The sequence below is a fragment of the Hemibagrus wyckioides genome, linkage group LG15 (genome assembly GCF_019097595.1).
Source record: "Hemibagrus wyckioides isolate EC202008001 linkage group LG15, SWU_Hwy_1.0, whole genome shotgun sequence".
Classification (NCBI taxonomy): domain Eukaryota; kingdom Metazoa; phylum Chordata; class Actinopteri; order Siluriformes; family Bagridae; genus Hemibagrus; species Hemibagrus wyckioides.
The window spans coordinates 4478556-4505190 of record NC_080724.1 but is presented as its reverse complement, the minus strand read 5'-3'; the positions used below and the strand labels follow the sequence as shown (position 1 = coordinate 4505190).

The 26635-nt window shown below is 41.0% G+C and overlaps 2 protein-coding genes across 4 annotated transcripts; one reads left to right on the top strand and one right to left on the bottom strand.

Moving 5' to 3' along the window:
- Window positions 1–242: 242 nt before the first annotated feature.
- Window positions 243–12619, bottom strand: rybpa (RING1 and YY1 binding protein a). 2 transcript variants are annotated; one of them, XM_058410478.1, is made up of 5 exons: window positions 12479–12619; window positions 11885–12010; window positions 4834–5340; window positions 3566–3658; window positions 243–2595 (listed from the first exon to the last, which is right to left on the bottom strand). In XM_058410478.1, exons 1-5 carry the CDS (start codon window positions 12502–12504, stop codon window positions 2343–2345), a joined length of 1005 nt encoding a protein of 334 aa, XP_058266461.1. In that variant the 5' UTR covers window positions 12505–12619; the 3' UTR covers window positions 243–2342. The 2 variants fall into 2 exon arrangements, with proteins under 2 accessions (XP_058266461.1, XP_058266462.1); XM_058410479.1 differs by lacking the exons at window positions 11885–12010; window positions 12479–12619 and adding an exon at window positions 6116–8236.
- Window positions 12620–17307: 4688 nt separating this feature from the next.
- ppp4r2a (protein phosphatase 4, regulatory subunit 2a) lies at window positions 17308–25820 on the top strand. Of its 2 annotated transcripts, XM_058410495.1 has the most exons (9): window positions 17353–17462; window positions 17961–18042; window positions 18259–18429; window positions 20461–20554; window positions 20643–20680; window positions 22595–22669; window positions 22757–22894; window positions 23051–23337; window positions 23726–25820. In XM_058410495.1, exons 1-9 carry the CDS (start codon window positions 17429–17431, stop codon window positions 24070–24072), a joined length of 1266 nt encoding a protein of 421 aa, XP_058266478.1. In that variant the 5' UTR covers window positions 17353–17428; the 3' UTR covers window positions 24073–25820. The 2 variants fall into 2 exon arrangements, with proteins under 2 accessions (XP_058266477.1, XP_058266478.1); XM_058410494.1 differs by lacking the exon at window positions 17961–18042 and having other exon boundaries at window positions 17308–17462.
- The last annotated feature ends 815 nt before the right edge of the window (window positions 25821–26635 follow it).

Genomic DNA, 26635 nt, shown 5'->3' with positions numbered 1-26635 from the left:
AAAATGTTCACTTGCTGCCTAATATATCCCACCCACTAACAGGTGCCATGATCATCAGTGTTATACATATCACCTGGCAGTAGTCATAATGTTATGGCTGATCAGTGTATATATAAATGTTACCAGATGCTTTTTAATTTTGTAAATTAATCCACGAAAAATTAACATAGGCAACACATGATCACGTGTTCACGAAAAAAACATAATACCATGATAGAGAGAAAGTATGAAGGACAAAAATAAACAAATGCAGTTACTTTATTTGAAATGAAAGCTATGCTACAAGCAGAATTCGCCAATACTTCAGACTGAGCAAATAAAAAACAAAACAAAACAAGCAGCACTGAGAGAAACAGTGTATGCAATAACTTCCGTTTTAACACACAACAATTGGAATATGATGCCAAAATTAACTAAGAAACTGTGCCAGATTACTCAATACACCACAGATAAACATAGTGTTAATCTATATTATGACAAGTATTCCTTATATGTAACCATCTTTACATAGTAAATTAAGGTTACCGATCATACACAAGAACAGAATTGCTTGCACAAAATAAATACACTAATTAAAGACATTTCATCTATAAAGATCACATCAACAGTTTCATAATGCTTTGAGGCAGTAATGAATCGGATGAAGTTTTGCAGCTTACTTAGCTCACAGCCACTTATTGATAAAAGAACGTGTCCTTGTGGCAAGTTAAAAGCTTGGTAACATCATTTAGCAAGATCATTTACAAGAACGGTTCCTTAAACAGATCACATGGGTTTTGATCAATGATAGACTGACAATACTTAACATCTATCAATATAAAAATGGCCTTTACCGAATAGATTTCATCGAACATTATTCTTCAAATGTTGATAATCAGGTTTCAGATGATTCCTAGGTGATTTCCGTCACCTTTAATAAATGTATGTTAGCACCTAGAACAACAGTCTTGTAGTACGTTGATGTTTGCAGTTCCAGTTCAGCCATCTACTAGATTATTTGTTATCACAGTTTATAAATACAATCATTAAACTTAACGAAAAGTACACGTTTCTCTCTGGAAGGTTCTACACGTTTTTGCTCACAATGGTGACACCTTCATCTGACGTATACGGTGTCAGAATGCGGTGTGGGGACAGTCGGTGTTGGAGAATCGTACAGGTCATTTTTCGAACAATCATGTAAACTGGAGATCTAAGGCTCAAAACATACAGAGGGGGTTCAATTTCTACCACTTAAAAATGCTGACTCTACAGTTCTCTCTGGAAAAGAATGCGAAAACCATCCATGCATTTCAATACTGTTTTTAAACTAAATTCACTGTCACCATCTCGAGGGATGCTCCAGTGCATTGATGACCAAGTTGAATATTAAAAAAAAGGTTCTTTGACTCCTTGAAGGCCTTTGAAGGAATCCAGTCAACTTTACTGCAGACTTTGACATCCAATACAACTTCCTTTTCAAAACAGCATATAATAATAATAATAATAATAATTATTATTTAGCACAGCTTTGGCTAACATACTAGCATGTATGACTATATGACTGTACAAAGTTCAATGGAAATACACTTTATGACCAAAAATATGTGGGCACCTGACCATCACAATCATATGTGCTTGTTGAACAGAACATTCCATATTTAGTCCTCCTTTGTGGTCAAAATAATCTCCACCCTCTTCTCGAAAGGCTTTCCACTAGAATTTGGAGGATGGCTGTGAGGATTTGCTCATTCAGCCACGAGAGCATTACTAAGGTCAGGCACTGATGTTGGGCGAGGAGGCCCGGCGTGCTAATTCACCCCAAAGGTGTTCAATGGGGTTAAGGTCAGGTCTCTGTGCTGGCCACTTGAGTTCTTCCACTCTAGCCTTGGCAAACCATGGCTCTTGTCTTGTGCACAGGGGTTACTGTCATGCAGGAACAGGTTTGGGTCTCTTAGTACCAGTGAAGGGAAACTGTAATGTTTCAGCTTACAAAGACATCCTATGGAATTCTGTGCTTCCAACTATGCGGCAACAGTTTGGGGAAGAACCACATATTGGTGTGATGGTCACATGTCCACAAACTTTTGGCCATATAGTGTAGCTTTACCCAGGATGTGCTACTCGTTCCTCTTGTGCTCCAAGTGGTCACTCATGAGACGCAGGTGATGCACACTTGTGAGTTGTGTGGGGAGTTGAGGTGGTTGGGTTAAAAACAGCATTGAAACACATGGCACACCTTGCCAGAAAATATCAAGATGGAAACAGTGCCCATGCATGATAATGATTCTTCATCCTTTTAAGTGTAAAGGGTCCATCTGTGCATTATCAATGCAAGTGAGGATTCTTGACTTCCAGCGACCTCAAAGGAGCTCATTGTGTCCAGTTGTAAGGTCTCTGCGTGGCGTGGAGGCACGGGAAGACCCCCTGTCCGTACTCTCCGAGCTGGAGCTCAGGTGTTGCTGTTCGGAACTGCCACTGCTGGAAGTAGCAGTGGAGGAGGAGGTGGAGGAGGAGCGCGTCTTCTCCTTAAAGTCTGTGATGATGACTGTAACATTGCCCACCGTTATAGCCAACTGCTGAGCCGAGCTTCGGTCTATGTTCTTTAGCTTAGGCCTGCAACAAGAGAGAAGAATAAAGGCTAATAATTAGAAGCCATTTTATTTATTCATGTACGTAGTTTAATATTTTAACTGATCCTGGTTAAAGAACACACTATTGCAACCAATAAAACATAATAAATTTTGTCGGAAGGACCCTCCCATGGGTCATCACAGCAGTTATCAAGGCATGTCATAACTATACATGTTTACAGCAAAGTGTTCCAAGTCATTTATGCGGAATATGGCAACTTGTCATTTCTGTAGACTTCAATCTGAAGCAGAGGGAATATGCAGGTGTAAAACTAAGTGAAAGCAACACCTCTCTGTGCTTCCCAAGCAAGCTTTCAAGTCAGACTGTGAACCAGATATATTCTGAGGCACTCTGACATTTTCTATGCGACATTGCACACAATATGTGACTAACATTCAGACATGAGCTCCCTTGACACAAGAGCAGCGACATATTTTACAACATCGGTATGCTGTGCATGTGGAGATATATAGCTATGCATAAAACCAGATCAGTTGTTAGTTGACAATACACTGACAACCCTACACTCCAGGATGAAATGCAGGGTGCATAAGGCCAAATCTCTGTGAGACATGATGCAACACTAGGACACACTGACTGGCCTGCAAACTCACGATACCTCAATTCCTAAAGACTTGTGGGATTCACTGGAACAGAAGGTTAATCACCAGTATAGGCCCTATGAATTTTAGCTGAAATTGTGGGCCCAGTGAAAGGGTTGGCTTAAACCATCAGAAATAATCTTTACCCTTCAGGATGGGTGTGGTTATTAAGGGGGGGGGGGTCGCTACACAACCATCGATTATTAATTTTCTTTCCAGGGAGTTCTTACAGGGAACTTATATCCAATGCTAGTGCAAGGCTAGCAGTGGACAGATGGATGATGATAGTGTATGTATGCTATCTATTAAGAAAAAGGAGGTAAAAGCAAGTATAACTGTAATAAACTTACCTTGAAATAACTGATTTGTTGCTTTTAGTGGCTGATTTGCCAGACTTCATGCTGCTTCTTTCACTAGGAGGACCTTTATTAAGGATCTTGGGCCTGAAAACAAGAAGACAACTTAAATGAGTGAAAATAATAATGAATTTAGTTGAAGCTCAAACACATGAATGAAGAGAGACCCAATACACTCCCTGCCACCTTTGTGTTATCAGGTTACCTCCTAATTTATTGGTACCCTTCATAAAAATGGTTAACAATAAATGAACAACCTACAATGAGTGCTATTTTGAGCTTAAACATATGGGGATGATAACATGGTGCAGTACTAGGCTTAACACACATGCCTGCTAGACCTATAGCCCCCTGTTGTTTGAAGGTGTTTTAATAATTTGTCTTGAATATAGTGGAATATAGTTCAGATTTACAAAATATAATCCAGAAATGCTATTAAAATCAATGGACATGTTTATATTACAGTTTTGTACTGGCAAACTGGGTTAGTTGGAGTGGAAGTGGTGGGCGTTGTTCAAGCTTGCCTAGCGCACCATCAGGTTATAACCTTGGCACTCCATCGTACGCAAAATACTTGGGCATATAGACTGCACTTTTTCCATTCAGACCACAGGTTAAAAGCTGGAGACTAAGATGGCTGCTCCAGTGACACTTAGTACGGTCCCTAGCTGTTCCTCATTTGCTCTCAGGTTGCTTCTTCCCTGAAATCCTTCCAGACTGCTGTGGCATTATACTGTATAAAAACTGAACCGTGTAATTCAGTACTCAGACCTCTATACCCCTCCTCACTGTGTAGGGGGGGTTATGCTCACACATCCTCTTTCTCTTCCAGAGTTTGGAATTCTTTTATGACCTTCATTGTGCTGAATTATAACTTCTCATACATTTTATATAGGTCACTAACTATCTGTACCATGCGCTATGCCTAGCTCATCAGATTCCCCCACACAGATAGCTTACAAAGGAGTTTTTTTTTTTTACATGTGAGCAACCTAATATTTATACCCCAAAGGAAGGACATGGCTATAAGGAAATATAGAGTTGCTGAAAACAAAGGCTATACTTAAAGACAGACAAGAACACTGAAAAACAGCAAATTTTAATGTGAAATGTTCATGGCAATAATTTTGCCTCATGCATTTAGAAAGAAATTACTTTTTTCTTATGTAAATAAGAAATTATTATTTTGGGATCTTAAATGGTGCTGTATATCCTGGATTGTGCTGGATCTGGATCTGTACCTCTAGCAAAGTGCCACTTACTTCATCTTCTTCGCAGTAGGCTTTTTGTTGGCACCAGGCACCTTTTCCCTCTCTTTGTGCTTGTCCACCATTGCCTTCTCCACTTTGCCTTTCTTCATGTCCTCCTTCTCGGCCACTTGTGTCCCGGATGCTCCCGTATGATGTTCTTTTTCCATGTGTGGCCTATGTGAATGGACTTTATCTATAAGTTCTCTGTGCAGTTCCTGGTTTAGACTTGGTCTCTCAGGCCTCCGTTCCACTGGGGTTTGTACTAGCGGATGTTTGTCCAATCCGACCCGCTCCTGTCTCCTGTCCTTATGCGCGTGTCCTCTGTCCAAGTGACTGCTGTCTGGGCCCAGTCTGTCCGAGTCCGAGTTGTCTACGCTTGGCCTGTCCGAGTCGGAATTGTCTATGTCGTAGTGGTCGTCTCGCTCTGTGCGCTCCCTCCTGTCTTTCTTAGCTGGTGGAGGGGTGGCGTACTGCTGCGCTACTTGTTGCGCCACGAGCTGCGAGTTCAGACGAGGTTTTCTACGGAAGGAATAACATACGTGTTTGGTTCAAAATGCATGTTTTTTATTTTGGAATTTTACATGTACCTTTTGTAGATGTAGATGCTAAAAATTCCTAATATGATAGATAAATTTCAAATGAGTTTTCATTTACAGTAATTCATGCGTATATACAGTGGAATAAATACCGCATGTACACTACCAGTCAAAAGTTTGGACACCTTTTAATTCAATGTTTTTTTATTTAGGGATTTATTTTCTACATTCTAGAGCAATACTGGAGATTTCAAAACTATGAAATAACACACATGGACTTAAGTAATCCATATGTAATGACAAAAAGTCAGTTGTTATTTTAAGACACGAAGGTCAGGTGTTCTGGAATAGTTCTTGCAAGAACAGTATTGTCAAGTGCATTTGCAAAACCCATCAAGCACCATGATGAAACTGGCTCACATGAAGACCATCCCAGTAAAGCAAGACCAAAACTTACCTCTGCTGCAGAGGAGAAGTTCATTTAGAGTTACCAGCCTCAGAAATCACCAATTAACAGCACCTCAGATTAGAGCCGTTATGAAGGCTTTACAGAGCATCAGTAGCAGACATATCTCAATATCAACTGTTCAAAGGACATTATTGTGGATTTAGGCCGCCTTCAGCATTGTTTTACAATGTAGAAAGAAATAAACATCAGAAAAGACCATGGAATTAGACGGTGTGTCCAAACTTTTGACTGGTAGTGTATCTTAATCAAATACATTTCTGAAAAATGTAGATCAATACACTGAATTCACCCCATGAGCAGAAGGTGGTCTCTCCAAACAGGCTCTGGAAGAAAACATCAACTGTGCTAGGTTTGCAGAGGTGAGCCATACAGCCAAAGGGTTTATAGAGCTGCCTGAATGCACAGGAACTTGATTTAACCACCAGCTTCACTTATTAGTACACAGGAAGCCCAGCAGAAGAAGCGGATCCCCGGCATGTTTTAAACAAGTTTGAGAAGTAGACAGCTAGCCACCAGCTACCTGATGCTGCTGTACATTATCTCCTGCTTGTTTGCAGTGATAAGGGTGCTGGCACACAGCTAGAGTAACTACTAGCAGATAGGAAACATAGATAAAGGCCCTTTATTCTGTGAAGGCAAGCGAGATGACCAACACCGAATAAGCTACAGTAAATCCTGTGGAAAGAGAACACATACAGGCAACATCTCCATTTGTCCATGAATACGTTATAAAAAAAAACCCAAAAATTCATAAAATCCTGAGTATCTACTTTCATGAATGATTATCCACCACTCTGGAGTGTCACAAAGAAACTCAATGCTGAACATACACCGATTAGGCATAACATTATGAGCACTGACAGGTGACAGGTGAATAACACTGATTATCTTCTCATCATGACAACTGTTAGTGGGTGGGATATTAGGCAGCAGGAAAAATGAGCAAGCGTAAGGATTTGAGCGAGTTTGACCAGAGCCAAATTCTGATGGCTAGACGACTGAAACAGAGCATCTCCAAAACCGCAGCTCTTGTGGGGTGTTCCCGGTCTGCAGTGGTCAGTATCTATCAAAAGTATCCTTTAAGTCCTGCAAGTTGTGAGATGGGGCTCATGGAGGAGCTTAAAGGATCTGCTGTTAACATCTTGGTGCCAGACACCACAGCACACCTTGAGGAATCTAGTGGAATCCATGCCTCGACGGGTCAGAGCTGTTTTGGCAGCAAAAGGGGGACCAACACAACATTAGGCAGGTGGACATAATGTTATGCCTGATCGGTGTACATTCTGTTTGAAATCCTGCTGTGAAGACTGCAACAGTCTCAGTTTCAGCCTCAAGATTTCACAGAAAAGCCTGGATCAGTAAAGTCACCGTAAAAGCTGAGTGGTGAGGATTGAGTGGTTTGGTCTTTCGAAACCATTTCCAACACCGCTAGAAACACTTCACTATTTAAAAAAATAAATAAAAGGCTCCATGCCCTCAGTTCTTCTTTTCAAAGGCATCATCAATGTCACCAATGTAATGTTACCCACGGAGCTCAAGTTCGTTTAACACTGCAGTCTGCATTTCTCCCCATCAGTGCCAACATCCCTGTGATGTGATAATCTTGCGTGAACTGATCACATTCACTCTGCATAATTTAACCTAGTAGATTAGATGGGTCTAAATTAAATTTCACATACGCAATGAGACTCCTTTGGATAAGAAACTAAATATTTTATGTACACTATACATATTATTTTCTCTTAATTGTAATTAACCATATGCATTTCTTTTTTTCCAGAATGTAAGCATCACAAACTAGAGTTTTGCAGTGCTTCAAATATCTTGCCGTCCAAGATGTCCGTTCTCCTATTCTCCATTTTACTTAATGAAATATAATCATAATCAATATAATTAGGTTTTAAATCACCTTCATTATAGACTTTCGTTATGGTTTCGTAAGTAGCAAATCTTTATCTTCTCAGATTTAGATGCAAGGTCGTTACTGAAGTGGAAATAACCACAAGATGAAAATGGAACTAGGAATGTCACAAAACCATGATCCCATTCTAAGAGCTTTGGTTGGCTGGCGTCCTTTTTCTCACGGAGCTCATGGTCTGCTAGTTCCCATTGCCAAATTCTGGGGAAAACCACCGAGTTGAGTTTGCTAGACATGTACACCGATCACGCATAACATTATGACCTGCCTAATAATGTGTTGGTACGTGTTTTGCTGCCAAAACAGCCCTGACCTGTCAAGGCATGCACTCCACTAGATCCCTGAAGGTGGGCTGTGGTATCTGGCACCAAGATATTAGCATCAATTTAAAGGATACTTACAGGACTTAAAGGATACTTTTGATAGATACTGACCACTGCAGAACGGGAACACCCCACAAGAGCAGCAGTTTTGGAGATGCTCTGATCCGGTGGTCTAGCCATCAGAATTTGGCTCTGGTCAAACTCGCTCAAATCCTTACGCTTGTCCATTTTTCCTGCTTCTAACACATCAACTTTGAGGACAAAATGTTCACTTGCTACCTAATATATCCCACCCACTAACAGGTGCCATGATGAGGAGATAATCGGTCTTATTCACTTCACCTCTCAGTGCTCATAATGTTATGCCTGATCAGTGTAAATTTCAGCCAGTGAGTATGCTAAAAGCCAGAAAATGAGGATGACAAAACCTAAAACCAGCAAGTAGCTAATGTGATGTCTGGCCAGAATCTTCATTACACCTCGAAGGGTGGTTAAGTATAAGTGATGTAGACAGGTTGCACTAGCAGTAGAGCTAAAATGCCATTGCAGCAGTAAGAGCAAAGCTCGCAATGTGCTCATGTTAATCAAAGACGACAAAGAGGCTGTTGCTGCGGTCACAGGCACTCCAAACGCATTTCATTAAGCTAATAAACTTAATTTAATTGTATACCTTTTACTGTAACACTTTTGTACTAATCTTAAGGCTTAGCTCTCACACATACCCATTATATTTACACACAGAAGTCACAGGAGTGAAGCTCTACACTTCTCCTGTATAAGGAGATCTGCCCAGTGTTTCTAATAAAAAAAAAAAAAAAGTTTAGATTGTACAATAAATGAAGACTGAGGCACATAATACTAGGAAATGTTTCAATGATGTATACCTAACAAAAAAGGCAAAGCAAGCAAAAAGAGAAATGTTAGATCTGTTTAATTAGTCGTTAAAATCGGCATGTGTTTTAGCGAATTTCAACACAACATTTGCCTGAAAGTTGCATATCAGTAGTCTGAACATCGGTGCAAACTGTTACACCCCCCGAGATCGAGAGAAGCAGGAAGGAATATTCAGATTTTTTAATTTAAACACTAATTTAAACACACTTCTGTCCATTGCAGGGTTTTCGACTGAATCAAGCTGCTTATTTTAGTGTTTCTCATTCCTTTTGTGTCTGGCTGCAACTCACAACCCCCTCCCTCCCTCTGGACACCCTCTAAATCATGCTACAGCAACCTCCATTTCTACACACAGGGGACACGCTGAAAACCCTTTGGCTGAGTGCACCATGTTAACTCACAGCCATGCTCCCTTTTCAAGTCAGAACGACAATGTGATCAACACTGCAGCTGGGCCTCATTTATCAAGCTGGGTATGAAGGAGTTTAGTTGTGGATTGTTTGTACATTTGCACAAGGAATTTAGTCGTTATGAAAATCCCGTATAAAACATTCACCTCCTACTCGTGTAATTTTACGCATGGTACAGATCAGGCATGGAATACTAACTAACCCAAACCTCGGCTTGATCCGCTTTAAGTCATGTGACTTGGATTGCTGCGCTTTTTATGGAACATTCTGTTAAGTTTAAATCCATTTATGTATTACATGTACAGCTTTTAGCAGCTGCTGTGACGTACAGAAGAGCACTGAGGAGAGTCATTATCGAAAAAATATCCTCATGCGAGTCCACCAAGTTAGGCGGCACTAAATATGAAAAATAAAGGAACGCAAATCCATAAATTAAGACAAACAACACAAACCCTTTAAGTATGAGATATGGAAAGGTCAATAAAATGGTCAGTCTCTGCAGAGCCAAGATACAAATGCCTCAGCTAGTAAAAGATTTAGTGCTTGTTGCTTATTATTAATATTATTAAAACTACATTGACAAAGGTTTGCAGCCACCTGACCATCAAACCCACACATGGGCCTTCCCCACTGTTCCTAATGAACACCTTCGGGATTAATTGGAACACTGACTGCACAACATCAGCACTTGAACTCACTAATTCTAGTTCCTGTGGCAGTATGGCCAAAATCCTCCAGTCATGGTCCAAAATCTATGGAAAAGCTTTCCAAAAGGAAGGAAGGTTATTGGAACAGCAATTAAATGTGGACGTTTAAAAAGCATATATGGGTGTGATGGTCAGGTGTCCACATAAATCTAGCCATATAATGCATCATGAAACAGATATTTTTTCTTTTGGACTAGTTTATTTCTTTTATTTGTTAATCGAAAATTTCCCAGCATCAATTAAGCCTATGCTCCATTTCTGTGTGAAATAAAAATGTTCCGCGTAACTGACAAGATACGGAGATGTTCATTCCTGTGGCTTCTGCTAGCTTAAGGCAATTTTTAAGGAGACTGTATGTGTGCTCCCATTTCAGAAAAATCACTGATTCATCTCATCCATGTATGAAAACTGCTCTGTGATGCATTTTAAAGGACCAGTTTGTATTCCTGCTCTGTTTGTCTCTTTGTATTTGTGCCCTTTTTTTATTAAATTAACTTTAATGAGGAACATATTTTAATCTTATTGAAACGAATGGGCAAGGGCAGAGACGTACCATGGCTCTGTTTTTCTAGCACATTTTTGTGGCTAAAACATCAAACACCATGTTGTAAATGTAGGACACGTTGTAGGGTGTAAAAGTCAATTATGTAACACCGTATAGAATTGCTTTTTTTTGTGCTGGTTGTCAAAATTGATGCCTTACAGCGATTAACTTCTAACAACAACAACGAAAAAGCACAGTCTAGAACCCACCATTCCAGGTCTAAATCAGGAGTGAGGCAAAACCGGACACCGCTACACCATCATACAAGGTGGATCAAGATGGACAAACCGAGACATCAGTGTGTGTGTGTTCCTGACTGCGTGTGCGAGAGTGTCCTGCACACACAGTAGGCAGCCAGCAAGATTTATATACCAAGTCTGTATCAGTGGCCGTGACATGAAAACACAACACCCAGTGATAAAAACTTGCCCCGTGTTCAACATGGACAGGTATTTCTGTACCATCAAGTCATGGCTAATGCACGAGCAAATGACCTCACTAACCTACATCATGCCGAACTTTCTTGCACGTTTTAACCAAGTGGTAACATATACAAAGAGCTCCAATGCACTCGTGCAAACATGACAGCGGATGTGTGTTTGTGAGTAAGAATCAGGATGCTCCGGCATGCCCGAACAAATCGATACTGCATGCTTTGAGAATATCTAACTGTTCCAAGACGGTGGCTGGGTTTCCCCCCCCCCACTCTTGGTCCCACCAATCAGTGAATCAGTGCCACAAGGGACATCTGCTGCAGATACAGCGCTTCATCCACCTTTTTCCACTAGTCTCATCTAAAGTAAAGTAGCACTCTGTCTTTCATCTGCTGTTTTATACAAAAAGTACTTACAAAATTAGATGCAATCAACTAATGACAATTATGGCATACAATGTGATGAAGTGCAAATAAAAGCTATATATATATATATATATAATTTAGCAATTAATTTAAACAAAATCTATCATTTCACTAAGAAATTAAGTCTGGATGGATATTACCTCTGTATTGGGATACTGGGTTTGTGTGTCCTATGGGAATGCTCAAAGGACACCTCTGGCATGATTTATGGTATGTGCAGGTTATATATATGTAATTTATAAGGATCCACAGGACAAAAGAAATCCTTGACAGAAGTCATATGAAGGGTTAAGATGAATGACCCCGATACCTCCCCCCCCTCCTCCTCCTCCCACAAACACAGATGAAAATTTGTGAAGCTGGGGGAAAATAAGGAGGTCCAGAGCTGATGGAGAAAGTTTACCTTGTGGACGTGCCTTTGCGCACATCACACATGCTGCATTTGAACGCCTCGGCGCTGTTGCGGAACGTGCAGACACTACAGTCCCAAAATCCGTCGTCTGCACAGGGCTTGGCGTGTCTTTTTGGCCTGTAGGGATTTCAAAAAGAAAAAGAAAAAAAAAAAAAAGAAAGAAAAGATTTTGCATGTCATATGCATGGCTGTATGCAAACGTGTCACTCACCTACCCGTGATCCTGATCAGTATTGGCTCTAGTCATGCATCGAAATGAATTCAAGTATAAAAAGTAGAACCCAATTAAGGTCGGGTACATTACAACCGGACCACTAATAATTGCATTGTGTCATCGGAAGTGCGTGGATGTCAAGGACACGAGCACGGACTAGAAAAAAAAAGCACAAAGCACCGAGGAGGCGAGGCGTCTCCTGAATTCCTTTGTCTAAATCTGGACAGCCGGGAATAAGGATCCGCCATTGCTGCGCTTTTTTTCTCTCTCTCTCTCTTTAACATGCCGAGCGAAAAAAACACATCTCGGTCTCGAGTCCTCGCGCAGGCACTGCAAAAATGCATCTCGAAAGACGAGGTTTGAGCAAATACCTGGATGGGCTTTTCTTGTCGCCCATAATGGGAGAAGCGCTGTGTTCCTGCAGTAATTTACAGTGTGGCGCTTCCACACGCAGCCAGACTCGCCGCTGTAGCACAGAGCTGAACCCGCTGCGGCGCCAGGCGGCCACGCGTCACGTGACCGGCGCCTCCGCCAATCAGCGCTCTCCCGCGTTAAAAGTCCACAGATTTGAGAGAAATGGAGAAATGAATACACACACACACACACACACACACCAGTTTAGGGGGCACTGGGTTCACCATGGAAGGAGGGTGATGTGGTCGAGAGGAATTTTTGTTTGTTTGTTTAATGGTACGTCATATAGATAAATAAATGCTACATCATATTCAAAGGAGAACTACTTAACAATACATTATACTGCACTTTATTTGCATCAGAAAGACAAAGAATGAAGGGGCATTACGTTTACAGGTACATCATGCAGGTAAAGATAAAGATACCTGGTGTGCAATGTTAGATCATGTAGGGGTCGAGATAACAAGAGGACTACACTATATTGCCAAAGGTTTTGGGACACCCATCCAAATCATTATTTATTTTGGTTGAATTAGAGCGGATACTGTCTGCCTTTACATGCACATGAATTTAATATGGAGTTTGCCCTTTGCAGCTAAAACAGCTTCAACTCTTCTGGGAAGGCTTTCCACAAGGTTTAGGAGTGTGTTTATGGGAATTTTCGACCATTCCTCTAGAAGCACATTTGTGAGGTCAGGTACTGATGTTGGATGAGAAGGCCTGGCTCACAGTCTCCGCTCTAATTCATCCCAAAGGTGTTCTATCAGGTTGAGGTGTAGGTCAGTCAAGTTCCTCCACACCAGACTCGCTCATCCATGTCTTTATGGACCTTGCTATGTGCACTGGTGTGCAGTCATGTTGGAACAGGAAGGGGTCATCCCCAAACTGTTCCCACAAAGTTGGGAGCATGAAATTGTCCAAAATGTCTTGGTATGAAGCTGAAGCATTAAGAGTTCCTTTCACTGGAACTAAGGGGCCGAGCCCAACCCCTGAAAAACAACACCTGAATTCAATGATTTGGAGGGGTGTCCCAAAACTTTTGGCAATATAGTGTATTTAACAGTACACAAAGCAGAGCCAACTGCATAAAAGAACTGATATGAAAGGTTACATCATACATAGCCTACAACTCTTGCCTTCTACATAGCTGAACTCAAATGCCATTTTTGAGCAAGATATATGATTACAGACAGCAGGTTTTTTAAGAATACATTTATGAATTTGTGGATTTCTGATTAAACACTCAGGCGTCACAATACATTAATCTGAAGCAGATAGACTGTTTATAACTGCTTATAACAATTCGACTGGACTTTTAGAAAAAAAGATCATGCTAATTATTTATCAGCAGCAGATCCTTATTAGCAGAAGTCCTGTAAGTCCTGTGAGGTGGGGTCTCTGTGGATTGGACATGTTTGTCCAGCACATCTCAAATTCTCAATCATACTGAAATCTGGAGAATTTGGAGCCTTTGAGATGATTCTCAAACCATTCCTAAACAATTTTTGCAGTGCAGAAGGGCGCATTATTCTGCTGATTGAGGCCACTTCCATAAGGGAATACTGATGCCATGAAGGGTTGTACTTGATCTGCATCAATGTTTAGGTAGCTGGCAACATCCACATGAATGCCGGCGCATCACATTGCCTAGGCCAACTTCCCTTCTTCCTATAGTGCATCCTGGTACTATCTCATTCCCAGGGAAGTGATACTCACACACACACAGCTATCCACATGATGTAAAGGAAAATGTGACTCATCAGGCCAGGCCACCTTCTTCAACTGCGCCATGGTCCAGTTCTGATGCTCACATGCCCATTCTAGGCACTTTCAGCAGAGGACAGGGGTGAGCATGGGCACTCTAACTGGTCTGCGGCTACACAACCCCATGCACAGCAAGCTACTCTTCACTGTGTGTTCTGAAAATGTTTCAGTCATAACCAACATTCAACCTTTTCAACTCATCTGTGGGATCAGACTAGATGGCCAACCTTCACTCTCCAATTCATGAGTCTTGGGTGCGCATAACTCTGTCAACGATTCATTGGTTGTCCTTCCTAGGACCAATTTTGGAAGATTTTACCACTTTTAGACAATTTGGTCTGATTGTGTTCGCTCAGATTCATACGCTTGCCCATTTTTCCTGCTTACAAAATAACAAATTCGAGAACTGACTATTCACTTGCTGCCTAATATACCCCCACACCTTGACAGGTGACATTGTGATATTATCAATGTTATTCACCTGTCTGTGGTTTTAATGTTATGGCTGATCAGGGTACATAACCTCACTGAAGCACTGCAATGTCCTGTGAATTCATAGTAGTATTTTGTACTTGTTTTTACAAAAATGCTAGTACACTGATCAGGCATAACATTATGACCACCAGATTGAGACCTGGGGAGTTTGGAGGCCAAGTAAACACCTCAAACTCGTGGCTTGAAACTTGAACCATTTTTGCTTTGTGGCACCGTGCATTATCCTGCTAAAAGAGGCCACAGCCATCAGGGAATACTGTTCCCATGAAATGTGTACATGGTCTGCAACAATGCTTAGGTAGGTAGTACATGTCAAAGTAACATCCACATGGATGGCAGGACCCAAGGTTTCCCAGCAAAACATAGCACTTCCTCTGTTGGCTTGCCTTCTTCCCATAGTGCATCCTGGTGCCATGTGTTCTTCCCATAGTGCATCCTGGTGCCATGTGTACTTCCTATAGTGCATCCTGGTGCCCATTGCTCCCCATGTGCATCAATAAGCCTTGGCCGCCCATGACCCTGTTGCCGGTTCACCACTGTTCCTTCCTTGGACCACTTTTGATAGATACTGACCACTGCAGACTGGGAACACCCCACAAGAGCTGCAGTTTTGGAGATGCTCTCATCCAGTTGTCTAGCCATAACTATTTTCCCTTGTCAAACTCACTCCTTACACTTGTCCTGCTTCTAACACATCAACTTTGAGGACAAAAAGTTCACTTGCTGCCTAATATATCCCACCCACTAACAGATGCCATGATGAGGAGATAATCAGTGTTTTTCACTTCACCTGTCAGTGCTCAGAATTTTATGCCTGATCGGTATATATAATTAGCCTCAGCTTTCTGTTTTTGCCTGTCTGGCACAAGCAATTATACCATGGACACTGAGAACACAATTTTCTCCATTTTGATGTGGTTGATATGACCATTACCCAAATCTGCTGGCCTATATCTGCATGATTTTAGGCATCCACTGTGGGCATGTGGTTGGCTGACTTGGTAACTGAATGAATGACTAGGTGCACAGGTTGTATTATCGTTCCTAATAAAGTGCTTGGTGAGTTTATATTGTTGCTGTTAATTCTCCTCTGTCAGTGTGCAGGCCATGCACCTAAGGCAGAAGTGGGTGCAGGTTTTCATCAAGCAGGACACACCTGATTCCACATGTTTAATCGGTTTATCTTGGCTTTCAATAGACTCAGGTGTGGCTTCTGCTTGGTTGGAATGAAAACCTGCACCCACACCAGCCCTTTCTGGATAAGATCGGACACCCCTGACCTAAGGGAACTCATTGCAGCAGCAGCCCAGCCAGTGACCCTTTTAAACCAGAACCTGAGTGGTCTGAACATTACACCATCTTGGAAAACTGGGCATTTTTCATCCATACATTCATTTTCTATACTGCTTATTCTATACAGTGTGAAAGGGAACCTGGAGGGATGGAGAAGTCTCCAGGGACTCTAGACAGAAGGCAAGGGACACCCTGCATGGGGTCTCAACTCATCACAGAGCACAATTACACACACTGACACACCCATTCACACACAACAAGCAATAAAGAGATGACAAAGAGCCTACAGCGCATCACTTTAGCCTGGGTGAGGAAGCTGGAGTTCCTGAATGAAACAACTGAGACACAGTGAGAACACACACCGGGTAAAGGTGGAAATCAAACTAAGACACTGTGACCCCCCCCCCCCCAAAAAAATACACTACAATATACATATACACCAATGAGGCATAACATTATGACCACTGACAGGTGACGTGAATAACACTGTTAGTGGGTGGGATATATTAGGCAGCAAGTGAACATTTTGTCCTCAAAGTTGATGTGTTAGAAGCAGGAAAAATGGGCAAGCGTAAAGATTTGAGCGAGGTTGACGAAGGGCCAAATTGTGATGGGTAGACCACTGGATCAGAGCATCTCCAAAACTACGGCTCTTGTAGGGTGTTCCCGGTCTGCATTGGTCAGTATCTATCAAAAGTATCCTTTACGTCCTGTAAGTCCTTTAAGTCTTGCGAGGTGGTGCTCTTGGAGGAACTTACAGAACTTAAAGGATCTGCTGCTAACATGTTGGTGCCAGATACCACAGCACACTTTCAGGAATCTAGTGGAGTCCATGCCTCGACGGGTCAGGGCAGGTGGTCATAATGTTATGCCTGATTGGTGTATATAAACTATATATTATAAATTAGATGATTTTGAGAACTGTGGTAGAGTTTTAGCAAACCAATTGTTTTGAAACTAGGCTGAACCTTGATATAGGTTTATACAGAAAAACAATAACCCAATTTTATTCTAGAATAATCTGCCTCGTGAATGTTCCTCACAGGCACAAGATCACAGCTCCATTCATTCATTTAAGGTGGAACTACGAGGTCTAATAAGAAGCTGCGAAACTTTCAACCTTGTCCAAAGACTCGAAAAAAAAAAGTTTTTAAAAATCCATTCTGGTGCATATTCACAGGATAGGTCTGGTGTATAATTTTCTATAATATTTATATTGGAGGGATTTTAATTTTACTGCTTCTCCTAAATGGAGCAGCCGGCAGTGACGTCACCGGCGCCATATTGGTGTAGCTGTTGTCTTTCTGTTTGCAGCTGGGTTTTTAGGGAGCTCTGGGGAGAGAAATCACGCCACCATGGAGCTCAGTACACTTCTCGGCGCTTTCAGAGGTACTCTAAAACATTACTGTGTCTTTTGGGTTTGATGTTATTGAAGAAATTCCTGAGAAACTGTGAGTTTTTTCCTGTATTACGCTGGTAGATTAGCGCCAACGCTAAGGTTAGCTAGCTACCGGTTGTGTACGGTTAGTTAGCTCGCTACTAAGTTGGGTAGTTAGCCGGTAAGCTAAAGGCTAGGTCACTCAACTAAACGATCAAAAATAGAAAACGTGTGTGTTTGTTTTGTTTTTTAGTATATAACTACTTACATGCGTTTATGTTATCTCATTAACGCAGAGAAATCGCAGAGAACCGTTGTTTAGCACGGAGTTAGCTGTCAACTTTTAGTTCAGTGAAACTCACTTTGAAGCATCAGTTCATTTTCTGATATCGGAGCGAATGCGAATTGTTTTTCTGATTTTATTTCCTTTAATTTCGCTAAAGTGTGTAGGTTAGATCAAGAGTACTTCACTCCATGCACTGAAACACGTAAACGACTGTTTGTTTCAGATTTTGAGAAGAAAGGGAAAAAGGAAACATGCCCCATTTTGGACCAGTTTTTGTGCCATATAGCCAAAACTGGAGAGACAATGTGAGTTGTTTACAAAACCTTTTCTCATAATGAATGATTATATATATCCTTGCTTTTTATAGCATTGATGATTTCAGATCAGCAATCTGATGTCATTCAGATGGATAAATAAATAGTAATGACAGCAGACTGCACCGTGGCCAATGTGGAGTCAGCTTAGTTTACACTGTATTGCAAATAGAAATGCTTCACCGTTTCATTTTTGTCCTCTTTTAGGATTCATTGGTCCCAGTTTAAAAGCTACTTCCTTTTCAAGCTTGAAAAAGTCATGGATGATTTTAAAGCTTCGTCTCCGGAGCAGAGGGGTCCGGCCAATCCAAATGTTGAATACATTCCCTTTAAAGAGATGAAGGACCGGATACTAAAAATCGTGGATGGCTATAACGGGTAAGAGAGTGTGACGTAATCAAAGAGTTGTTGTCCCTCACCAGTACGTTTTTGCCAATTTAATCTGCCTTGCATGTTTTATGGTGCCACTTTGTTATTACATAATAGTAACATATTCGCCAATAATATTAGGCTATAATCATATTACTGGACCTGGCAATCTTTACACAGTTTAAGTAGAACCTTTAACAAAATACTCCGAGAGCCGTCGTCTTCTACGCATTTAAACGGTATGTCATCCCCAGACTCGCCCATCGTGTTGCCAGACAGAGAAGTGTGATTGGTCACTCCAGAGAACATGTCTCCACTGAGTCCAGTGACGGCGTGTTTTACACCACTGCATCTGACACTTTGCATTGCACTTGGTGATGTAAGGCTTGGATGCAGCTGCTCGGCCATGGAAACCCATTCCGTGAAGCTCGCTGCACACTGTTCTTGAGCTGATCTGAAGGCCGCACGAAGTTTGGAGGTCTGTAGCTAATGACTCTGCAGAAAGTTGGCGACTTCTGCGCACGGTGCTCCTAGCATGCACTGACCCCACTCTGTGATTTTACGTGGCCTACCACTTCGTATCTGAGTTGCTGTTCCCAACTGCTTCCACTTTGTTGTAATACCACTAACAGTTGACTGTGGAATATTTAGTAGTGAGGAAATTTCACGAATGGACTTGTTACACAGGTGGCCACCTATCACGGTACCACGCTTGAATTCACTGAGCTCCTGAGAGCGACCCATTCTTTCACAAATGTTTGCAGAAGCGGCCTGCATGCCTAGGTGCTTGATTTTATACACCTGTGGCCATAGAAGTGTTTGGAACACCTGAATTCAGTGATTTTAAGGAGTGTTCCAAAATGTTTGGCAATAATTTGAAAGGATTTCTACAGAAATTTTGAACTCTCTGATGTTACTGCTGCATTTGTCTAACTCGTAACTCCCACCCCCAGGTTAATTTTGGATAATAACATTGCAATTGTCTAATGAGAAATTGCAAGCAGCGTAAAATCAATATTGCATTTGTACTCCCACCTAATTCCCTTTGCATCACTGGTGAACTTAATGAAAGATAAGGGCTTGCTTGTAGGCTAAAACTGGGCAAGTTGATGCAACTTCATAGGCAATAATGATTGCCTATGCAATATGATTTATTAAAATCATAATAAAATGAAAACTTATTCTTAAATCTGCCCAAAAATCGATTTGTTAAAGATGCAATTTGGATAAGACGCACTACATGACTTCATTTTCTTAACTAGTTCCTCCAGGATTTTGCTTTTTTCTGACCAAAACTGATTGCAATTTTTTTCCTGTGATACTTATGTTCCATGCACGTGAATCGATGACGGCTTTGGCTGAATGTGTGTCTTGATCATGTCGCCCAACTCGTTTTGGCCCAAATCTTTGGAAAGCCCCAAGGAATATTGCCGAATTTTCTTGCTTTCGCATTAATCAGGAAATATTGGAGGGACTGATGAACATAATTCATTATGTTGCACATTTCTGTTCGGTTGATCAGAAGGGCAGGTTTCATTTGACAACTACATTTTCCACATTATTTATATGTTTTTGTTTATTTTTTATTATTATTATAGATAAAAATATTGTCCTTCTAAATGTGTAGAGGTCATGTTCATGGCGACTGAAGTTTTTGTGCTGAAAACACATGGCTTATGTGTAGACATTATTGCCTATGAAGTTGTTCGTTTCTAAGATTTTTAAGAATTTCTAAGAAAGGTATTGTTTAATTTCTATAGTTTTAGCTGACAGTTATCCTTGCAAAAGTTCAGAAGGGATTTTGTTGGAGTCCAACGTTTGGAGTCCAGTGTAGTTCACAGCATTTTTTTTTTTTAGTTCACAAAACATGCTGCTACAGATTGAAATGTTTTAAATGAGCTATGATTGTGCTTTTCTAGGTTTAATTATATTTCGAGGACATTAAATGTCACCTTCCAGCTGAATGCAGGTTGAGACTTGAACGCCTAAATGCTTAAGTACACGTTTCAGTTTTTACAATTGTCGATCGCTTTGTTCCAGGATCCCTTTCACAATCCAGCGTCTGTGTGAACTGCTCACTGAGCCGAAGAGAAACTACACAGGAACGGACAAGTTCCTCCGAGGTGTGGAGAAGGTAGGCTGTGTTCTTAGGGCTTGGGTTCTTAGCCACCAGTTTCTCAATCAGCTTTCTTGAAAGAACCTTTCTCTGTATTTCATTGCAGAATGTGATGGTGGTCAGCTGTGTGTATCCTACCTCAGAGTGAGTGAAATTGCCTTTTCTTTAAGTTCTACAGACAGGAGACAAAATAAAGGACAACATAAGGGCTTTTCATACACAAAGTTAACCCTGGGTCATTGTAAACACCGGGCAAACTGAATGCTCAGTTATCTTGTTTCATACTTTAACCCTGGTTTACAATTAATCCTGCATATGCCTAGTCTGATGTTTCACAATGTACATTCCTGGACTCAGGGTTAATGTCCTCCTTTGCATATTCGTGGTGATTGGATAAATACAGCGAGAAACTGCTTTACATAATGGCTTTTCTTACATTTTTGCATCATTTTAGGGGGAGGGCAGGTCTGAAGTTATGTGCATAAGCAGGTATTGTTAATACAGCTTTTTAATCTTTTTTTTTTTGCCACTGCAATGTGGGGTAAAGCTACAGAGCAGGGTTTCATAACCACCAGGTAAAAAGTGCTGCTTAACCCCGTTTCCAAATTCCCAGCGTGAATCGTTCTTCTGCCCAGGGTTTAGAACGACAGTAAACCAGGTGTAAGTGCAGTGTGAAAAGCCCTGCAGTGTCTTACTCAGGCTTTGAGTTTTTAAGTTTTTAGCACCGAGTCTCAGGAGCTATAATAGAGAGGTCCAAAGCCTTTCATAAAATCTCAATTTCTTTGTGATCAGGTGACTGAGAAGGCCATAGCATATGATTTACATAATATTCATACTCATCAAACCACTCAGCGTGCCCTGTGGAAGTCAACCTGGAAGAGATCATTTCCATTACAATAGAACTGTTTCATCGTTGGAAAATAAAAGCAATCTGTTTTGGGCTCCCGAGCAGCACAATAGAAAATGGTCCACTCTAGCATCAGGAGATGATGAATTTAAAGCCAGACAATACCTCAGCCTTCACAGACCAGGATTCTAGAAAGCATAATTCTCCAATACCCTCTGGGTGGGAGGCACAGCACTCTTTTCCCTGTCAATCAGTGACGCTTGGCGTCTGATCGCTCATGTATGCAGATGAAGGCAGATGCCACTTTCTTCAGAGAGGAAACGTTGTATTGCGCTGACCTGTGCCACTGCTTGAACTGGAGTGTTTGCCCCACCCTCTCTGGCTGCTAACGGTCATGTGGTAGGAGTGAGAGAGAGTTTATCTAGTGTGTGGGAATTGGTGAAAGAGAATTGGGGAGAGACTCAGTTAGAAATGCATTTTGAGTCGTCCTGTTAAGGATGCAAATGAGCAAAACCAGAACCACAGTGTTTTCCATTAATTTGTCACCTGCCTGTGTGCTGTGCAACAATTATTTCCCATGGATTAGGAATTGCTGGGTTTCACACTGGATGTTTGCTTGTAATTCAGCAGTTGTCTGGTTTCAGACTGCCATGATTCTGTCCCATCATCTTACATTATCTCATACAAATGCACATGGAGAACACAGTATAACTCACAATTTAAAATTATTATTATTATTATGGCTCTTATGCACAGTAAGGCATCTTGCTTCTTCATGTTCTCCTGTCACTCATGGTACATGTGTGTTGTGGAAGTTAATGATGTCATCCTCGGCTAAAGTAGGTTACTTTACTTCCTGAGCAAGTGTGGACATGAGTATACACGTTCATGGGAATCGCAGCACTGTTCTACAGTTTCGGGTTTGGTACCACCGTGTGTAATGACGACTCTTCATATTAAACTGCCAGTGTGAAAGCTTTTTTAATCTTTGCTGCACGGGGCTGATGGTGCTGCCACTTCTTGATGGTTTTGCCACTTGTTTAAACAGATATTGGACATAAAAGACAAAGAGGCGTTTGGCTGGAATGAAAATCTATAGTCAGCACCACCTTTTTGTAAATAAGTTTGTGGATCCCCAAAATGTATTGCATGAAAATGTGCTTAAAATGGAGTGAACGTTTTACCAAATGCCATATGATTTGTCATTGAAGGAAAAATGGCTCCAGTGGTGTGAACAGGATGAACGGAGTCATGTTTCCTGGAAATGCTTCTGCTCTTCCGGATAGGTAAGGACTGAGACACGCAGCAGGTAAAATGCTCCAAACTTGCCTTGCACTTACAAAATGTAATCATTGTTTCTCTTTTTCTGGAAGAAATGTGAATGGTCCAGGAACACCTAGGCCAATGAATAGATCAAAGCTTTCTCTGTCAAGCAGCATAACTGCCAATGGCCTCCCGGACAGCACAGAGTCCAGCGAGCAAGGTCTTCAACAGACCGAGAGAACAGTCAGGTAAAGGTGTAGAAGGCATCCTTATGGACAAACATAACACCTTACTGTTTTGTTTTATTGATTCATCAAGCAGTATTTCCTCTAATACATTCATTCGGTGATATTTTTTTTTTTTTTTCTTTTTTGCCAATTTAAACCTCTATCCTTTTACCTCAGTGATTCCTTGACGTCAGAGACAGTCTGCTCAAGCGAAGGGATAATGAAGGGCAAGCACCGCAAGGACGAGGAACTGGAAGAGGATGAGGAAGAAGATGAGGAGGATGAGAACAGGCATAATGCCAAACGGCTTAAGATTGATAAGGACACGGAGGAGGAGAATGAAGCCAGTGGAAAGGAGTTTTCTTGTCATGCTCCTGTTGAGAGCTCTACAGATGTGGCCGAGTCCTCTCCGCATGTTAGTTTGGAAGTGAAAGACACATCTGCTCTTGCTTCCGAAGATCAAGGTAAGCTTTTCCTCCAAGTAAAAAAAAAAATCCCTACCTAATGCTAATAAAAGTAAAATATTTACCTGTTACATTTTTTAAAAAATAAACTTACCAAGCAAGTCAGACTGGAATGTGACTTTTCTCATTTCTTTGCAGTTTCTCAGTGCTTGCTAGTTAGGCTAACCTCCATATCTAAAATAGCAATTTTTTTGGATCAGTAGTGAGAGGTTGGAGAGTATAGAGAGAAAGCAGCTAAAGATATTTTCAAAAGGATTCTGTGATGCTTTTGTTTGACCAATCAGTGAACCAATCGATTGTAGCTCCTCCTACACGTCCCAAATCAAATTTTATTTCACTTAAATTAAAAATTTTTTTTTTTTAATTACATTTCCTGATCTCTCCACAGAGCCGTCCAGCACACAGTCAGAGTCCAGAGATGTCACGGCTGGCGAGTCGTGCACGCTGGATTCTCCTGGCTCCCCCCACAGTAATGAAAATGGGTGTGAAGCAGAGCTGTCGGAACACAAGGCACAGCCGAAGAGGCTGGACCCCACAGAGATGGAGGAGGCTGAGGAAAACAGTGACCCAGTAAGCAGTAGCAGTAACAGTGGGAGTGAGGAAGGAGAGAGTCATGCAGAGTCTGCATCTTCGTCTCCCAGCAGTTACACAGAGCCGGCAGCAGAGGGCAACAGCGTTACACAGGACACCTCACAAAGCTCAGAGACTGCACAAGACTCTGTAGAGCAAGGCTGAATGCACTGGTTATGTTTTAGTTTTTGTGTGTGGTGGTTTTTTTTTTTTTTTTTTCCTGTTTAAACACAACACCACATCAGCCCCAAACTACCAGCAGCCCTGGAGTGCAAGTCTTAATACCTCACACTAGAGGAGGAGAGCATTCTCATGATAATGCAGAGAACCTTCTCCTCCTCAGATCTCTACACAAACCTTGCATGGCCTTCTGACAGCCACACTTCATGCTGTGTATCCGTTCTTTTTCTGGAGAATGATTTGAGCTTTTGTTTACTGACGCAAGCCTACAGTGGCGAATGTATGACGATGATCTAATCGCGGTTATCATCCAGTCGTCTCCAACCGATTTACCACAAATTTTTTATATAAAGGTGTTTGACTTGTGTGTCCCACCTTGTGTGTTTTTTTTTTTTTTTTTTATTAATTGATCAGGATGATGCCATCAGAAAGAGATGATTTAATCTACAAATCAGGATTAAAACATTCCAGGGGCCTCTTCAAAATAAAAAAAATACCACGTAGGATTAAACCACTAGAGGTTTTAATTCAAACACCATCTATTCCTGAACGAAGTCAACGTGTCTGTCTGGACGATTATGTAAACAAGAATCACTGGAATAAAGCATTTTCTACTTGTCAGATCATCATTTATTATTTTCCAGCAACAAAATATAAAGGTTAATGGACCAATACCTGTATTTCTAAAAATTAATTTCATAGGAACATGAGAAAATAACTGTATATCTTTTAGTGATTACTGTTCAAGCAGCAAGAGCCTGACCAAATGCCAATTTAGTTCGAATCGTATGCAGCATCACCTTTTTTTTTTTTTTTTTTTTTTTTTATTTATCTCTACTGCCTTCTGCCTTTGCTTTGTTGTGACACGAAAAGTCATCTTATAGTTTCTTTTCTTTTCTTTTTAAAATTTATTCTTCAACCACTCTGTTTTCCTGCTCTTGGAATATGAAAACTCTTATCTGTAGTGAAGTTAGGCATGCCTTTATTGCTCTCTGGAGGAGTGTGATCAAGCGTGGAGTAGAGGAGCACCAATTAAGTTCTTTCCTCTGCGCTTTCTTTCTTTCTTTCTTTCTTTCTTTAGAAAAGAAAAAGAAAAGAGTTATAAAATGTCAACAGCCTCTCTGTTATGAACACGGTAGCAACAACCTACTTTTTTTTTTTTTAATTTAAAGTTTTATCACACAATTTAGTACTTCTTGCTCTAGCATTTTTATGGTGCTGTTAAATGGACTGTAATTTCACCTGCGTTAGAGATCCATTCAGTTAGTTGGAATGTAAGTAACTGAAATAGCTGTTTGAAAATAGTATGTTTGTTTTTAACCACTATTGAGCAATTCTTATCGATGTCTGTAATAAGCTCTTCACATGACATTTTCTCTCCTAGGGAAAACATTTCTGAAAATGGTGATGAACTCATTGAACACTACCCCTCCTCTGCCGGCTTAGTAACATCTGAGCTAACATGGGCATAGGCCGTCGTATCTTTAACTAATTTCATAACTCCTTTTTGATATTTAGAATTTTTAAATTTCTATAACGTAGAATTTGTAGAATGTCATGAAGTGTTCAAAGCCTTTGTGTAATCAATTTTATGATTTCCCTGTGAACTGATATGCCTGGGCTTTCAATACAGTATTCAAGTAAAGCAATAAATGTTAAAAGTTAAAACGTTGACGAGACTTCATTTGTGCATGATGAAGTAGCAGCCATTAGGAAACAAATAAATTTTGGAACCCCGTATCTCGAGCTCTGTTTGATTTTTTTTTTTTTTTTTGATTTTTAGTTGGTTAGATTCATATCAATATAAAGACGAATATACAGATAAGGCATAACATTATGACCACCTGTCTAATATTGTGTTGATCCTCCTTTTGCTGCCAAAACAGCCCTGACCCATCATGCATTTACATTTACATTTCTGGCATTTGGCAGATGCTCTTATCCAGAGCGACATACAAAAGTGCTTTAAGTCTCTATCATTGAATACATTAACACTGGTTCAGTAGGTTACAGACTTAGGATACCATTAGCCTAAAATTAGATGGGTTTTTAAAAAAAAATTTTTTAAAACATGTAACAATACATAAACAGGGAAAGATAAGAGCTAGTTTAAGTGCTTCAGGAAAAGGTAGGTCTTAAGACGTCGATTGAAGACAGTCAGTTCATTCCACCACCTCGGTGCCAGAACAGAGAAGAGTCTAGATGTAAACCTACCTTTTGCCCTGAGAGATGGTGGGACCAGTCGAGCAGTGCTAGTGGATCGGAGGGAGCGAGGTGCAGTGCGAGGAGTAATAAGATCTTTGAGTTAAGATGGTGCTGGTCCATTCCTGGCTTTGTAGGCAAGCAGCAGTGCTTTGAATCTGATGTGTGCAGCTACTGGAAGCCAGTGGAGGGAACGCAGCAGTGGGGTGGAGTGGGAGAACTTATGCAGGTTGCAAGCAAGCTGTGCAGCTGCATTTTGGATCATTTGCAGTGGATGAATTGCATTCAGAGGAAGACCTGCCAGTAATGAGTTGCAGTAGTGCAGTCATGCACTGTGCAATGCACC

Coding starts and splice junctions, on each gene's coding strand:
- rybpa (XM_058410478.1), bottom strand. CDS start 12,504: ATGGGCGACAAGAAAAGCCCATCCAG. Junction 12,011..12,478: donor GACAAGAAAAGCCCATCCAG/GTATTTGCTCAA, acceptor AAATCCCTACAG/GCCAAAAAGACACGCCAAGC. Junction 5,341..11,884: donor CGCAAAGGCACGTCCACAAG/GTAAACTTTCTC, acceptor TTCCTTCCGTAG/AAAACCTCGTCTGAACTCGC.
- ppp4r2a (XM_058410494.1), top strand. CDS start 17,323: ATGGAGCAGCCGGCAGTGACGTCACCGGCGCCATATTGGTGTAGCTGT. Junction 20,555..20,642: donor TCCTCCGAGGTGTGGAGAAG/GTAGGCTGTGTT, acceptor ATTTCATTGCAG/AATGTGATGGTGGTCAGCTG. Junction 22,895..23,050: donor CAGACCGAGAGAACAGTCAG/GTAAAGGTGTAG, acceptor CTTTTACCTCAG/TGATTCCTTGACGTCAGAGA.